This window comes from Rhododendron vialii, chromosome 5a (assembly GCF_030253575.1).
Source record: "Rhododendron vialii isolate Sample 1 chromosome 5a, ASM3025357v1".
NCBI classification, from domain to species: Eukaryota; Viridiplantae; Streptophyta; class Magnoliopsida; order Ericales; family Ericaceae; genus Rhododendron; species Rhododendron vialii.
The window spans coordinates 39,672,959-39,690,943 of record NC_080561.1 but is presented as its reverse complement, the minus strand read 5'-3'; the positions used below and the strand labels follow the sequence as shown (position 1 = coordinate 39,690,943).

Below are 17,985 nucleotides of genomic sequence, written 5' to 3'. Positions count from 1 at the left end.
AGGTGCGCGCCTTGCGCATGTAATTTGGGCCGGGCAACTAATTTAAAAGTCGTAGAAAATAGCTTTTTTGTTTTATCCAAAGTTCTGAATACCGTTTCGGACAGAGTACCGATTTTTTTATTAGTACGATACGTACAGGTACCAGTCAGGTACCGGGTACCGTTTCGAATTTATCGCAATTATAATTATATATAATTATAACTCAAATTTTTTTTTCGATACCATGCAATTTCTTCTATAATAAATCAATAAATTTCAAGTAATTGACTTTTCCTCTTCCAAACAAACCCATTTCTGCTCTTCCTTTTTTTTAAATCGGAAAATTACTGCATTTGGACCACTTCCATTCCCAAACCATGTGCTAAAACCACTGGTTTTGTACACATAAAAAAATCCACAGCTTTTTTAACTTTCCCCAATCCAACTAAACACTCACTCTCTCTTCTCTCTCTCCTCAGACAAACGGAAAACCAGATGAAGACCCGCTTGAGTCTTCCTCTCTTTTTTCTCTCTCTCATATTTACAGTCTTACACGGTTACACCACTCCATTTTCCTTAACCAGTGGGAAGATCTAATTTCATCACCCTTCTCTTTTATTCTAATTTCTCTAAGTGGATTGTATTATGTATTGTTGAGAGGGATTCCAATGGAAAGATCTATGTAAGTAATCGCTTCCAGCCACGGTCGGATAAGCTGGAGAAGACCACGGGGAGCCACTTTTTTTTCCTCTTTCCTCTTTTTTTTGTTCCTTCTATTTCTCCATTTTCTCCCTGCCTGGAGTGAAATGGCCTTGTTTTGCAAAATTCCGGCCGGAATCTCCGGTACCTCCATCTCGTCCGAGATCGTCCGGAATCACCGGTACTCGCCGGTAATATCCGAGATTAGAGCTGGAATGGTATTTGAGGTATAAGTTACCGGTTTTACGCAAATCCGGTACGTACCGGCCGGTACGGTACGGGATTAACAACATTGGTTTTATCCTTATTCAAATTTTTTTCGTGTTAGCTAGTTTTGCGTCAAAATTTTACGGATTATTGGAATTCGTCTCAACGATAGGAATCGAAAAAGTGAAAATTATGACGTGTGCAAAAGTGTTTTTGAAAGTATCTAATAGAAAGTCCAAAAAGTCAGCTTAGGCCTTTTCTTGAATTTTCCCACATACTTTTTTTAATATTTTGGGTAAAACTTTTGACAAATATGAAAGGAGAAAATACTTTCATATTAAGGGATTGGCCCGATGGTCAAGGCACTGGAGTTAGCGGTTTGTTTTCCCTAAGGTCTCATGTTCGTAACCTTCCAGGTATTATCACCTAATTTGGGAGCAGTTCATATGTAACGCTCTAATTTTCTAAGGAAATTCGGAAGAATTACTCTAAAAATACCCTGAATTTTACAAACTTCTAAGCCCCTATTTGTCTTTATACAAAATTTACATTTTCAAAATAATACAAAAATCTAACATTTTATTTAAACATCTGCAGAGTGACTCTAGTCTCAATACAGATCCCAAACATACTCGGTCTCTACCCTTGGTATACCTCTTGTGTCAAACTGTTCCACCATTGAAACATGCACCCTTTGACAAATTGATCGCCGAAACAACTGATTTACTAGGATACAAATGTATCTGTGAGTTATAATTCACCCAGTAGATATCCCTAAACCCATTAACCCATAACATACAAGTAATAACATGTCAAAATACGAAAAATGAGCATTTAATAAAATTGTAGTAACAAGTAGCCTTTTATGAATTTTTTTTGTCTTTAAACAGTTTATACGATTCTCCTCCTTCAATAATCTTTTCCTCCCGATATGTCCAACTATGTCTGTCCCATGATCAAATTCTCTCTTGTTTTCTTGCAACAGGGTCCTAAGTGAGTACATCTAAGTTATTTAATTACCTAGCAAATTCACTTATTTCCATGGCAATAGGTAAAGGTCCCAACGAAGTTAATTGTGACTGTCATAACCAGAATCCCAATCCCAATCTCAAAACCGAATCATCTCGTGTACTATCTCATCTACCATCTCTTGTATCAACTCATTCTCCCCCTTAGGATATTGCACGTACAACACAATTCCTTCGGATGCACATACAACGCATGACGGCATGAGGATGCACATACAGCAACACTCTTCGGGATGCACATATAGCAACACTCCTAGAGAATTTGTATCAACACACAAGGATACACATACAACACAATCCTCCCAAAAATCTCGCATACAGCGCACAATCTCCAATCACTTGGTGACACTTGCTCTATTAACGCCTATTCAATTTAAATTCGGCTACGAATACGTACCCCCAGTGTACCTACTATCCAATTCTAAGTTCACGTAGCATTACACGTAACTATAACAATCGAGTCACAGTCCATAGCATTCATGATACATTAATAGCAATTGAACAGAAGTAACATGTAGAATCGAAATGAATGTGAGATTTTCCGATCATGCAATCAAGTAAGTTCATTAGTAATTTCCTAAGGCTCCGTTTGTTTCGACGTAAAATGTTTTACGCCTGAAAACATTTTTCATGTAAAATAATATTTCCAAAAATAAAGTCTTTATTTTTGCTTTCCGATGTTTGGCTGGTAATTGTAAAATACTTTTCCAATGCAATTATTTTTACCCCAATCGATTAATAAGAGGATTTGGAGTTTTTTTTTTTCGTACTCCCTAGACAAGGATATATATGGGTGTATATAAGAATATGTACATTGTACACGTCAGAGAGAGAGTCATGATGGGCCACACAAAGAAGACAAATGCAGTAATTTATTATCTAAAATTGGCTTCAGGTGAAGAAAGTGCATGTGGATGGGAGAGAGCCAGAGTGGAATTCATGTAACGGAGGGGAACGAATTTGGTTGGGTTTCGAGGCCAAGGGCAGATCATCGAAACGGTAAATTAACTTACGGAATTTTTGCTAGTAAGTTATTTTATTTTAATTGAGGGAAAATATTTTATTAGTAAAACATTTTACTCATATTTTGTGCAACCAAATAGTAAAAAATGGGTAAAACATTTTACGGTCAAACAAACGGAGCCTAAGTATCATGATCAATATATGGTGCACGGTTTTTTTCATAAATTTCATGCTTCCAAGTAATTTTAACCTAGAAATCTCAAAATTGTTCATATCTGCCATGTTTTAGTAGAAAATTCATAACTAATTCATTATAACTCCAAAAAATGTTCAAACCAGCGCTCAAAGTTTCGCAACGTCAATAGGTCTCTACTGTAAAAAGAAGAGGTTCAACAGTTAGATACATTTTCTCCAGATTTAAAAAGAAGCAACCTGTTCCACAGGAAAAACAGAGCTTCCTGGCGGACAATCTTTAACAATTTATTAAAACAGCGTGTTCATCCGTTTTACTACAGGATTTTTACCACAAACCTTAGACACTAATGGGAGCTTCGTATTAAAGTTTCATAATTTTCTGATCATGGTAAGTATTTTTTTTTAAATAGATAACAAACATACCAAAAACTTGCAGTCGATACAAGAAACAGATTATTGGCCTACTTCAAACTGAAATATGTTATTGCTCAGATCTAATTAGGGCATGTGGCTCATATATTTTTGAAGCTCTATGTGTCTAGTTTCTAACCCAACAAGCGGAAAGTGTTTTCGAGTTTCCTAGGCCGAGTTATGGTCGTTTTCGTAACGTGTAATGGTGTCGTCAGCTCTGTGTAACAATTCAGAGCAGCTTAGTAAAACATTTTTAGTAATTTCTGTAGTTCGAATAAAATTACGAGATTTTAACACAGGTTCTAAGACACATACTCTCAGTTAAAATCCCATAAAATTGCAAGTTCGGGAACTATGTGCAAAAATTCGTCAAAGTCACTGCAACATCAAATTCCTTAGAAAACTGCTACCTACACAATCTACATTTTTACGAACTTTATGTAAATTCTCCATTAATAGACTACATAACATACAAATAATATACTTAGGGAGAGTGGAATAAGAGATACTCCCTCCGTCCCAAATTGGATGTCAATTTTTTATATTCGTGTCAATTTCAACTCCATATATCTTTCAATATGGATCTCCAAAAATATGCAATATGAATCTTGTTTGATAGTTCTCAATTAATTCTATTATACAAAGTTTTCAAACTCATGAAAAACATTATAGATTAAAAAATATGAGCGATGAAAAATGACATGAATTTCAAAAATTATCATTCTTTTTGAGACGAAGGGAGTATCCTCCTTGGAATTTGGATTTGGAGTGAAAAATAAGATAGGTGGCAAGAATGGAGTGAAATGGAGCTTGAGGAGGAAGATGACCATAGAGGGGACATTTTCGCCGTATGTACTCCAGGAGTTTTTTTTTTTTGAAAGGATCACGATATTATAGAAACTCATGAACGATTTACATCTTTGGAAACCAAAACTTCCACAGCAGGCGGTAAACATCCTACTTGGAAAACAAAAAACCTATCAGCACAAAATGCTGCCAAACCATGAGCAACTGTATTAATGTCCCTACTACACCAAACGAAAGACCATTTCCTAGTTTTTGCCCAAGATCTGATGTCATCCACAATTGTTCTGATTTCCCACGGACATGGAGGCTTTCCATCCTTAAAGCAGTTTATAAGTGCTAGACAGCCTGATTCAAAAATTACTTCGTTATAATCCATCTCCACTGCTGTACTACAAGCTATGCGAAGGGCCCAAGCTTCAATAACAATTGCTGAATGGGCAACAATTTTACCCATACGTCAAACAAGAGCGGATTCACCACAGTCTCTGGCGATAATGCCAAATGCAGCCAAGCTGCGGGAGGATTTAAAAGCTCCATCAAAATTAAATTTAACCACATCAGGTGGGGGGACCGACCAATGAGAAGCTCTGCTAGCTTTTGGAGGATTGATGATATTGGGGCCTTTGAATAGCGCTGCAAGATAGTCTCTGCATGCAGCTTTTGCTTTCTCAATCACATCACTTGGGTTTCGAAGCTTGGGATGCAAAATATGGCTGGATTTCATTATCGTTGGGCCTTTAATATTAAAGACTCACAGCTTGGCTTAATACTGGAGGCAATCAATCAATCAATCTCTGCTTCTATACACGTAAGTCATGTATGCATACCGAAGTGTACAGAGAGAAGTAATAAGGGTGGCCTTTGATCCTTATCACAAGTTGTTCTTTGGGTGGTGAGAGTTGGCCTACAAGGAGTCGGGTTCTGTAATTTAGCTTTATTTACTTATTATTTCTCACAAAAATGAGGTTAAAGCATCCACTTCAAAACAAACTTGCAATGAGTCGAGAGGCCATCCAAGCTCATATAGGGTCGGCTCATAAGTTTTGAAGGCTGGAATCGAACCTCTTAAATGAGTCATCCCTATATTTTTTTATACAAAAATAGTTTACAAGAAGTCTCATAAAAAAAAACCATTACAAAATAGTAATTCCACCATTATAAAAAAAAAAAAATTACAAAACCATTACTCAGGTGTTTCTTTTCTTCTTCTTCTTTTTTTTTATCGTCCTAGTGTTTCTAATGAGTAACTCCACTGTTTGAGCCTATTTTGTGGCTCTTAAATTTCAATTGGGCATTTGTGTAAAGGAGGCTTAGTGTAAAAAAAATTTGGGCCATATATACATACATATATATAAGGATCCTAGGATTTTTAGGGCCCTCGTTTGAAACAATTTTGAGAAAATGACGGCCCAGGACGTGTTTTGATAATTAATACCCGCCAATGACAAGCTAAAAATATTTGTTAATGCTGAAAATATCCTTGGCAGATATTAATTATCAAAACACGTCATTGGCCGTCATTTTCCCAACAATTTTTTGGGGACTCGAAGCATGTGCTTCGGCCTTTTCGGCTAAATAAGCCAACTGACTTATTTTTTTGTCTTTATTCAAAAAAAATTTGTATTTTGTTAGTTTTTTGTCAATGTTTTGGGGATTATTATATCATCATAACAAGAAGAATCTAAAAAGTAAAAAAATTACAATCGAACCCTAATTTTTTTGAATAAAGACAAAAATCAGTCAATAAGCCAATTTTTTCGTCCTTATTAAAAAAATTGGATTTCGATCATATTTTTTTACTTTTTAGATTTCCCTCGTCATGACGATGCATTAATCTCCAAAAAATTAACAAAAAACTAAAAAATACGAAAAAAAATTTGAATAAAGACAAAAAATAAGCCAATTGGCCTATTCAGCCGAATGAGGCCTTCCTTGGCCTCTCCCTTTAGCCGGCCCTGAGCTCATGTATTAGTTTTTGGAGGAGATAATTAACCGACGTGAGACAATTTCAACACTCACCCTCACATGCAACTCCCGACTTACATGTGGAGAGGTTAACAAATGATCCGGAACACTTTGCTCACAACAAAATAAAATGCAACTATAACACAAATAAATGAGAAGAGCCGTTTAAAATCTAGCTCTCATACCATATTGGTACTTTTTCTACATCCAGTGAGTTCTGTTCTTACTTTTGGCAGCTTTCATATGGTATTAGGTAGAAGGAAAATGTAAAAGCAACCCCCTGGGATTTTGATCGGTTGTAAAAATACATACAAAAGCGTGTGAAAGTGTATTGAAAATTATAAAAAGTATATATAATATTTTCTTTGTCATTTTCTTCGGCTTTTTTGACATTTTCTTCGACCTATTAACAGCCCATTGGACCTTTTCGATTACCATGTCTATATTACTTCTTTTAAAATATACGAAGATGTTTCCTCCATTTTTACTTTTCACAAATGCCTCAAGCACTTACAGTTAATACCAATCATATCCTACACCGGTTTCCAACGGATACAGTACAACAGGTACAACCAAAACGATACAACGGGCACCATTTTCTTGACAACAGTAACAAGCGACTAACGCCTCCCAAGAAGCACCCCTTCAATCCTTCTTTGCAATGGTTCGCCTATATATATAAACGGTAAAATGCCAATCCTTCCTGCACGTGCACTTCTTTGCAATCCTTCCTTGTTTTCACCATTATCCTGTAGCGGCGGCCAGTAAAGCCGCCTTGACCTCTGTGTTTGCCATTGTGTGTCGCCTAGAATGGCTTTCAAACGGAATCTTACTACTCCACACGGTAAGCATCCCAAAGGTATTAATCCGGCGTCGAGTTCCAGTCTTCCAGATCATAATGTGAATGGTTAAGGAGAAAATTGTCGCACTTAAGATGTTTGATGAATTGCTTCTGTCGGCATCGCACTCTCCACCTTATGCAAACACGTTTCGCATATTACGTATTTTTCCTTTCCCATTCTCTGATGGTATATGCACATTCAACATCTCATTGCCATGGGAAACCAATGAAAGACAAAGAAGACCCGACAGTAGATAGATCATTGAAAAGTTAACACACTTTTTTCAAAAGGGTTAGCAAGTTAATGCTACTACCAAGTACTTTACGTTCCTCCACTATCTCTGAAGTACTTTTGACCTTTATTTCCCATGACATATGTGAAGTCGTCCTTATGTAGCTTATGTAGGTTGTATGTTTACAGGTTTTACACGAATTAATATTTCCTCCTATGTATTTGACACCTACATATGTTTTAGGGCGGGTCCCTAGCCTGCCTGACATGGGTACGACAATCTCCTAAGAGTATCAGTGCTTCATAGGTTTATTAATACACTCCTCAGATATCGTTAATTGCAAATAAGCTAGGAAGAGTTACAACTTCCTTTGACATTGCCTATGAATGCTACTTTTGTTCCAGGAATGCTACTTGTGTACATATGCTTATACTTCAAACAAATACAATATTTATGATGTTCTGAAGTTTCTAAATCATCAATCCACAAAAGAGGTGTAAGTTGTAGTGTTGTTAAGTATCGAAGGGTATGAGATATAAACTGAGTTCAGAAAAAAAAGAAAACTGAAGAAGAGAACTTTGAGAAACGGAAAGAAATTCAGCTATGCATAACAATTTTCAAGATAAACAACCCAAAATATAAAGCTACAATGATTAGGGAGGAGCAGCACTAACACTATTACAAAATGGGTTAATTCGTGTAACTGTGTGGTATTATTGCCCTCCTAACAAGACAATGGGCTTGATAAACATCCTTTCGCTCTGCCTTTGTAATCCTGCAAAAAGAGAACTTTGAGATCACGTTGCCGAGAGTGCTAACAAAAATTTGTCAGAAAAGTAACATAAAATGGGATATTGTTAAAGTCCAAGGATTTAGTTAATGTCACTGTCAGGGTAATTTTGACTGTACTAGTAAGGCACAAATGGTCACCTTCAATTTCATAGGTAAAGATATACAAAGGTTTTGCTGACGATCGTCCAAGTGATGGATAATATGCATGTACTGTATATATTGTTACATAAGTTGGAATCACTGTAACATCTCGCCAACTACATTACTTTCATGAATATTAAGATATTTTTTGAATATCAATATTTTATTATCCATCGCCCTATGAATTGTGTTTAACATTTTTCAGCACCCAAAGGACAAACAAAGATAAAAAGTTCTTCTAGCTGCTTACCAAGTGTGTTAAGCCAATCATAAAGGTGATGAATCTTGACATACTATATCAATAGTATGGAATATTGTTCATATTAGTACAATAGATCACTCAACTAGACGAACTTTTTTCTTTTTTGATAACTAAGAAGTTAGGGACAAATAATTAAGCGCACCTCGACTTATTTTTGAGGACCAATTGGCCGTTCACTGATGAATGCCTCATTAAAACTGGTGAAAATTTCCCAAATGGATTTACTACCAAACAATTGAAAGCACAAGCCTAAGGACTTAATTGAGTGTCATTGAAATCCAAAAAAGAACTTCCTAGCCCTAGCCACCTCCCTCCTTCCCTCCCTCCCCCCTAGGGTTTTCTTTCGCCTCCCTTTTTATACATTTCCGTCGGCCTCCTCTGTCGTCCTATTTCCACCGCCTCCTTTTGGTCGCCGCCATCAAACAGATCCTCATGTGCGACTTCTTCCCTGATATCCCGAAGCTTTGAGATCATCTCGACTGGCTCGAAGCCGTTCGCAGCCAGGACCCCATCCAGTTCCAGCTGTACGCCTTGCTATATTTGTTCCAGTGACCAGAGGGGGCAGGTTGCAGAGTCCAGAGTCATGAGGTTGTAGAACATGGTCTGCTCTGGAGTTGATATGGAGAAGGGACGGTTGGGTTGTCTGATCTGGCACCGCCAATGGATTTCTTTTCTCTTTCTAGTTTTCTGTTATGATGTCCCGCTTGCGGGTGCTTCTCTCCTTTTAGGTGTAGTGTGTTTTTTTTTTTTGATATTGGTGTGTGAGTTTTGTGTGAGGTATTGTATCTCGGTGGCCTTTGTAAGGAGTTTTGGGTGTAGGTTTTTTCTCGCCGGAGCTTATTCGCCTAGTTGGCTATTCTCTCCTCTTTTTTTGCCACTCAGTAAGAGAGATCATTACATTATGTATGAAGTACAAAGTACAAATCACGCGACACTACATCTATTGTGTGAGAGTCCACGAGGTAACTCAACCTAATAAGTGAACCAGCAGGATAAATAAGCCCATCAAATGGACAATAATCACTATAAGTCAAACTCAAGTATAATTCTCATTAAGGAAAGAAATAACCCTAATAAATACATGGAAAAAAATACCCACACATAGGTGAAAAAACTCGAACTCCTAACCTCAATTGGTTGGCTATTCTTTCATTGTCCAAAGAACAATATACCTTTTAATGGAGTAGTGCTATAGGTACCGACATCCGGCGTAGGGAAATCGTACAGACGGCCATGCCAGGCTGTCTCTGGCCACTGGGCGACCGATCCAATATACACGAAAATAGGGTGTTTAGATCCAGTATCCTAGACACATCAGATGCCATTGATTCCCGCGTAAGTCCTCTTATTTTTTTTTTAATCGAATTTTTGGACGGCTCGGATCGGCCGTCCGGTAACCAGAGACGGCCCAGCGTGGTAGTCGATACGATTTCCTTACGGAGGCGTCGGTACTCATATCATTTTCGCCTTTTAATGTACTCTCTTGGTTATTAATGAAATTTTAAACTTTTAAAAATAATACTATAATGATTGTCAATTGACAATTATTGATCATGATAGGTACAAATGTTCACCTCTAATTAATTTTGATGCCTATCCGTTTGGTACGTTGTGAAGTGATTGACATTGATAGACCCATCCGGGAAAAATACGTCGCCGGTTAGAAATTAAAGAAGAACGCTGCTACTTGCACAGCAAAAGCTGCACAGCAGCCGTGCACATATCTGTTTTGCGTCCGTCTCGGGTCTCGTAAAGATGATCGGACCCGCTCATTTTGTTCAAAATACTTCGATTATAGTCCCTGTAAAAACTCACCTCAATTCGATATCGGGAAGGGTGTTTACGAATCATCTAATTTTGCTTCAAAAATTAAGCTAAATTTTAAAGCAAAATTAGATGATTCGTAAACACCCTTTCCGATATCGGATTGAGATGATTTTTTACAGGGACCATAAACGAAGTATTTTGAACAAAATGATCAGCTCCGATTATCTTTACGAGACTCGAGACGGATGCAAAACGGTTCTGTGCACGGCTGCTGTGGAGCCTTTGCTGTGCAACCAGATTTTCTGATTAAAGAAAGGGTGACATCATGCAAAAGACTACTGAAAAAGTCAATGAAGCTGAAGCCATGCCCCTCTCGGACTCTCGTACACCGTAGATTTTGTCTAAAAAGATTGTTTGGCTAAATAAGTTAAGTGGTTTAATTATTTTTTTTATTTTTATTTAAAAAAATTTGTATTTTTTATTATTTTGTCAATTTTTTAAAAATTATTGTTTCATCATGATTAAAGGAATCTAAAAAGTAAAAAATTATAATCGAAATTTAATTTTTTTTAAATAAAGACGAAAAAATTAGCTTATTAATTTATTTTTGTCTTTACTCAAAAATCTTCCTTTTATATACAGAGACCTCATCGTAAGGAGTAAAAAAAATTTCGACAACAGTATGAATTGTTTCTGAAGAACCTATATTCTTAATTCTTTACATATTTCCAGACCACCATTGATCAAATAAAGATGGATCCCCAGGGAGGCAATACTGATCAGGTAAAATTTTGCATAATCCATTCTTGTACATTAAAATTACTAGAAAGGAATATTCAAAAGGAAATATGTGACTATCCGGGTGTTCGCAAAAAATTATTTTGAATTTTTTTAGATTCTAACTTTTAAAAATCAGTTTAAAATATTTGTCAAAATTCTACGTAACTGATTTTTAAAATCTAAAGATTTTGAGATACTGTGTAAAAGGGAAGAAATTCTAAAAATTTCAAAGCCAGATTTTGCTAGCCTTTTAGATTTTGCGGCACAAATTCTAAAAAACTAAATGAAATTCTCATAATATCGCAGCTTCAACAACTATGTTCCTCAACTTTTATTAAAATCTAACATCTATAGGAGAATCTGAAACTAAAAGCTAAAATCTGTATCCACATCTCTATTGCAAACAACTCTATGTCCAACGTCCAGTCCCATTAAGCGACAAATAAGAACATGTTTTATTTTTGGTAAGGAATGTGATTTTGGTACTTCAAAAATTGATGGAGGGGCTCCAAAATTGAACTGCGTTAATACATAAAACGACGTTGTTTTAGAGCCCCTTTATCAATTTTTAAAATGCTAAAATCAATTTACTTTTGGTGAATTACAGATATGGGATAGATTAAGTGCAACTCAACTAATTTTAGAATTTTGGCCAGTGTTTAATAACAGGGGACTCATTAAAGACGGAGAAAATGTCCGGTACCAGACAACAAAGCAGTTGATGATGGGTTCCCTTCAATTTTGATGCTGCCCCTTTGATATGCTGTGTGATGCTATCGTATTGATTGCCCAGGAACCAGCTTGAATAACTTTCTTTGTCTTCGTTTATACTCCTAAATCCACGTGAATCACTCCTGGAGTATGTCCAAACCCAAGTGATGTGGCAAACAAATGATGCGGCGAACATCTTTCAGATCTGCTGGACGATATGGAAAGCCAGGAACTCTTTTGTTTTCTCCGGAAAATATCCCAGCTGCCTATTGAATGCTTACTTACCAGTGTTGACCAAGACCTCCGCAGCTCCACTTCAATCATATGAGCCCAAAAAAACCTAACAAAAATTGAGAAAATCAATTACTAAATCCTCGGACTTGAATACCCGTTTGATGTCACTTTTCTGACAAATTTTGTTGCGCACTCTTTTGGCCACTCGATCTTGAAGCTCTCTTTTGCAGGATTATCAAGGTAGAGTGCAAGGATGTACATCAAGCCCATTATTTTACTAGACGGGTGCTAACAAGCTTTGTGCACCACACCATAGTTACAAGAATTAACCTGCTTTGTAATAGAGCTAGTAATCCATTTTGTAATAGAGAGCTAGTGCGGTTGTTCCTCCCTAAGCATTGTAGCTTTATATTTTGGGTTGTTTATCTTTTAAATTGTTAAGCTCATGGGAATTTCTTTCTATTTCTCCACGTACCAAAAAAAAATAAAAAATTATTTCATGTTTATAAAAACTTCTCTTCACAAATTTGGACCTTCTCGAGTTCAATGCTTGTCTTTGTCCCTGAATTAATTAGTGTGTTGCAAAGTTGCCTTCGTGAGGGACCAGACTACTTTATCTATAGTGGTCTCAAATTAACATGTGCAGTTTGGAGTTTTTTCCAAAAACGAATGACCAAAAGCAGTTCATTGCCTTATAGTAGCATGTTTGAGCCTTCTACTTTTGTAAGCATCTACAAGACTACAACAACTACGTTCATTTTCATCCCTTGTTTTCAAACAAATTGAAGGTGACCCATCATGACTTATTGGACTCCGAAAAACAGTTTCACTTGTTTTCCAGCTGTTCTAAGTTGTTGAGAAACTGGCCAAAACAATACACAGATGATGCGCGATCATAAGCAATCAAGTAAAAAATGAAATAAGCAAATGCATGCTAATTTAATTTTTACATGGTTTTCCAAATCTAAAGTTGAGTACATCTACAGGTCATTCTAATTTTCATTCACTACAAGAAATTGTTCGTTTACTGACGTACCCATGCATGGGATGTTATACTAGGTGTGCTTGACATGCTACTGAGACTAAAGATGGTGGTTGTTACAGACTGTTATGGTTGTAAAGCCATTAGTACTCATAATTTTGGATGCCTTATTTAAGTTTTACATTGAACGATAGATGAGGTCTTCATAGGTTGTCACGTACACTCATGCATTACTTTAAAAAATAATACCTTAAAAGAAACTTTGTGACAGAAGATGATGTTGTCACTAAAATATTGTAGAATTAGTGGCAAGGTGGTGGTTTTGTCACAATTGGTGACATTGTGTGAAACTTTCTTGTATTGCCACAAAATTCTTGTAACTAATTGATTGTGGCACCCAATTTTTTTCCCAACTAATTTTTAGTGACCGCTTTCTTTGTGACAACATGACAAGATTGTCACTAAATACTTAATTTTAGTGACAACATCTGAAATTGTCTCAAAATACAGAAAATCTTCTTTACGGTTGTTTCCGTAAAGAATAAGTTACGGAGCCCAATCGCGACCGTCCAAAGTGTTTAATTTGGATGATCCGGATTGAAAATCAATTATGACCGATAATAATTAATTGTGACCGGTCATAATTGAAAACGAATTTCAACCATTAATTGCGTGAATGGACGGCTGAGATTGCGCCGCTCCATAAACAGGTTGTTCGCGGAGCCTCCGTGAAAAAGTATATCTCCTCAAAATAACCAGCTTCTATGACAACTTGCAATATTGTCATTATATAGCTATCTTTAATGACAATTTCAAATTTTGCCACAACATTTTTGTTACCAAAGCTCCTCTTTTTTTTCTTTTTTTTTTTTGTAGTGGTAACTTATTTCAAAGATTAGTACCAGTAAATTTCTTCTTTTTCTGTAAAAAAAAAAAGGTATCCTTTAACCTTCGCTTTGTGGGTTTGTAGTTGTTGGAACATCGATCTTAGGTATTTAAGTCCCTCCCTAATTAATGAGCTTAAGTGATACATGTGGATTGATATACTACATGGAAAATTGGATTTGAGTAGCTAGAGAGAGAGAGAGAGAGAGAGAGAGAGAGAGAGAGATTTCTTCACTTGAGAAGGTAGTACATGTTTGTGATTTGAAGTACAAAACACTATTTGGGAAATTTTAAACATTGGGCTTTGTACACGTTTGTGAATTCAAGATCGTGATTGTGGATGAACAATTAGCAGATTGGATCAAGAATTTATAGTCAACCAATTAATTAACTACTCTTAATTAGCTAGCATCACTGATAAGTCTAGTTCCTTCCGAGGATATATGGATTATGCGTTTAGAAATGCAGGCAATTCTCACAGCAAATTCTAGTTGAAACATAAACAACATTTTTATTTGCTCAGCACGAAAATAAGGATTTTATTAGGCTCGATAAGATACATCGAGAAAGGGGAAAGCAGACAAACATGCCAAAGCTAACCCAATAACGGAAAAAACATCCGAAGGAGATGCAATTCAGATTTTAATCCTTCTGATACGCGATGTTTGTAGCAGTTTTAGTTGAAACTGAAACACAGAAAATGCTAATGATCATCGATGAACCCGCGCGCGAATCGCGTAACCAAATTGATAAACCGCTATCGCAAAAGCGCCAATGCCCATGAAGAAAGCAAGGGCCGGCCAGGGAGAAGCAACGAACAGTCGAGTCACGTATCTCACAGCCCTCGTCTGCCAACGCATATTAAACATGGATGCCTCTCGGCAGTCCTCGCCGAAATGGAAGTCCTCCAGTACAACTTCCTTGCACAGCTTGTTGAATAGATCACGGACGTCCTCGTCCGTGCTCAAGTAATTATGTATGACTCTGTCCTTTTTAAGCACTCGGACGTCTTCCTCGGAGTTTATGAACATGTCCATGAGCTTCGCGTAGGACGTGAAGTATCGCGGAACCCTGGTGGAACACTGTTCCAGGGCAATGACGTTTCGGAGGAACGACTCCGTGGTCTTGCCTATATAGATGGTCGGGATTCGAAACTCGAGGGTACGACATTGCCAACAGCCTATGCCTTTGTTGATGAACTTGACCTTGTGTAGATCCGTAGTGGGTACGAACTTGACTCCCGCGTAGCGGAGGTCTGATGCAGAGAGCATTAATTCGCAATGCTTTTTGGAATTTAGTTGGATTCCGAGTTCGGTTTCTTCTCCTTCGCCGCCGGGAATGTAACTACTGTGTATTAAGTGTAGAATGTGATAGTAGTCATTAGCTTTCTCTGACTCTGTCTTTCCCTGTTCAAGTTTTTTTGTAGAATCACAAATCGAGAGGATACAGTGATCGCTAGCCAAACAACAACTAGTTTTTGGCTTGCTACCGCTAGATTGTCCGCCTTCGAGACTCAGAAACTTCGAAAAGTAAGAACGGACATAACCTTCCAGCGACAACTCAGGGAAACACCCCGTGGTCTGATCCACGGTGGGGATCTTAGCCACTGTGAGTTGGAACAAATGCTCGAGCACAAAGAAAGGAATTTGGTTCTCGAGGAGCATCAAGTCGTGTCTGACGATGTTGGCTGTCAAAATGCTATCGCAAATAGGATCTGCCCTTGGCGGTTCGCAGCCCCTGCGGTTGCTTTTCCTGCACCCCTTTCCTCCATTAATAGGCTGCGGAATGCTACTCGAGTCCTTGCGAACCTGAGACAAAAAGTTTGCATTTTACGGAAAAGAATGCTCTCATTTACTTAAGAAATGTATTGTTTCCTGCTTGTCGGAATGCAAAATTTCGAATCAAATTTGGCTGGAGTTGAGTTTGGTCTGTGTATTCTTTAATTAAGAGCATCTCCGCTTCTTACTCTAATATTTACTCAAATCTGAGTAAATATTTGGATAAAAGTTTGATTTGGTATAAGCTCTCCAGTCATAAATGTCTACTTTTTATATTGTATAAGTAGGTAAGAGAGAGAAAAGAGAGCAGAGAGAGACGTGAAATTCCCTGTGAGGGTATAAGCGTGGGTTTTGTTACTATGGCCAGTTCGTGTTACCTGACAATAATTGGTATGGTAGTAGACGTAGAGAAGTTCGAGGATGAAGCAACCATCGACCAACATCATTTCCACCATCTCGTCGTCACTCAGCTCTAATTCTTCTGCGTAGTATTTCTTGGCCATGTCCACCAGGGTGGCTTCTCCTTGTGCGTCATATTTCTTGGCCTTGACTGTGCACTTCTTCATTTCCTCCACACATTCTTGTATCAACTCGTCTTTTTTCTCATCCCTAATTTTCGAGTCAGCTTTTCCTTCGGTCAGTCGGAGAAACAGGCGATTGGCGTAATCCATTTTGAGGTCTTGCATAGGTTTTTGGAGGTGTTTGCCCTTCCGGTGAAGAGGGCCGATAGCAATGAGGCGAGGAACGTAGGCGCATTCATTCAGTTTTCGAAGATCTTCGGGCACCTTGTAAATGCGAGCGAAAGAGTACAAGGATTTGATTTTCCCGGTACCGTCATTGAACTTTTCGCCAATGGTCTTTGTAAGAATCTTGGGACCCTGCTGATCGTCATTACCCCCTTGACTCATTTTGGTTGAGTGGAAATATCGTCTTTTGATCAATGCAATCGAGAAAGCAATTGCCTTGATTTGGGTACGTAGTGTTTTTGTTTTTGTTTTTTTTGGGTGAAACTGACTTACGATTATTCTGGGTTTTAGCATGAAAAGAACCCATACTGGCCTTATCTATACTACGGTTGCAGCACACCCAATGGCGGAATCAGAATTTTAACTCTGGAGCTAGCTTAGTAGACATATATTTTTTATCAGAACATATATTTATTATATCATAAGATTTTTGCTTTTTAATTTATTACATTTATACATTGAAATAATTCTTTAGGCTACATCAACTATTACATTTTTATTTTTTATTTATGAAAAAATTTGAGAAATGAAAATGTAAAATAACATATTTGTTGTTAAATCGAACCAAAATTATTAAGATTATACATAATTATGCATAAAATATTATTAATAATATTTAAAATCAAGTATATACAAAATAAAAATTTTATAAATCAGACGCTCAGAGAGAGCCAAAACAACCCCGGACCCCAATATAGCTCTACCTCTAGGCACACCCTTCCATGTGTGCATGTGGAAGTGAAAATATTGGGGGTGAGAGTGAGGATGGATCCCAAGCAATGTGAAACTATATTTCGTAATTAATATCCCTGCTCATATACAATCGCGTTTAAGATCTGTCACGTATAGTTTCTTTTTGGATATGTTATCGTGTAATTTTTTTACTGGTCTGTTATCGTGGGGTGTGAATTTAAATTTTTTAAATCAGGAGTAAAACGGGCCGGTTCTGATACCAAAATCTATGAAAAATGTAATTCTAGAGACAGAGAAATCTATTGAAGCTTTTCATTATCATCTGTTGAATTGAACACAGAGAAGAGAGACTATCCTACCTACTACAGTACGTCAAGAAATTTATAGCTCACTCACCTCAAGCTCTCATTGGATCACAAGATCCTTACATGGATTGCTGATCTGGCTATCCTACCTACTACAGTACGTCAAGAAACACAACTGAAATACAAGCACAAATGCGCAGGAAATACAACTGAGATGAACACACAAATGAAATGAGAATCATTTACAGCTGTGTGCAATTTGGGCTTGGAGCCTTTTTGCTGTCCTTTGTTACAAGAATCATTTTTGACGTTGCTAACAGGGCTCCTTTACATAGCCGCCAGGGTATGATGCTCTAAGAGCATGTACACCAATAAAATTTTTTAATTATACTCGACAGTTAGTTATCGAAATTGAGATATATTTTCAGCATCCAATTATCGAAATATAATATTTTTTTCAATAGATGTTTACCGAAAATGCATGTTCGGCAGTTGTTTACCGAAAGTTGAACATATTTTCGACATGTAATTACCGAAATATAATCTTGTTTTCAATAGCAATTTACCGAAATATTATTTAT

The 17,985-nt window shown here is 37.1% G+C and overlaps 1 protein-coding gene across 1 annotated transcript; it reads right to left on the bottom strand.

Moving 5' to 3' along the window:
- Positions 1-14,390: 14,390 nt before the first annotated feature.
- LOC131327080 (UPF0481 protein At3g47200-like) lies at positions 14,391-16,714 on the bottom strand. Its single transcript, XM_058360081.1, has 2 exons — positions 16,038-16,714; positions 14,391-15,690 (listed from the first exon to the last, which is right to left on the bottom strand). The coding sequence occupies exons 1-2, from the start codon at positions 16,698-16,700 to the stop codon at positions 14,593-14,595; spliced, it is 1,761 nt and encodes a 586-aa protein (XP_058216064.1). The 5' UTR covers positions 16,701-16,714; the 3' UTR covers positions 14,391-14,592.
- Positions 16,715-17,985: the final 1,271 nt, after the last annotated feature.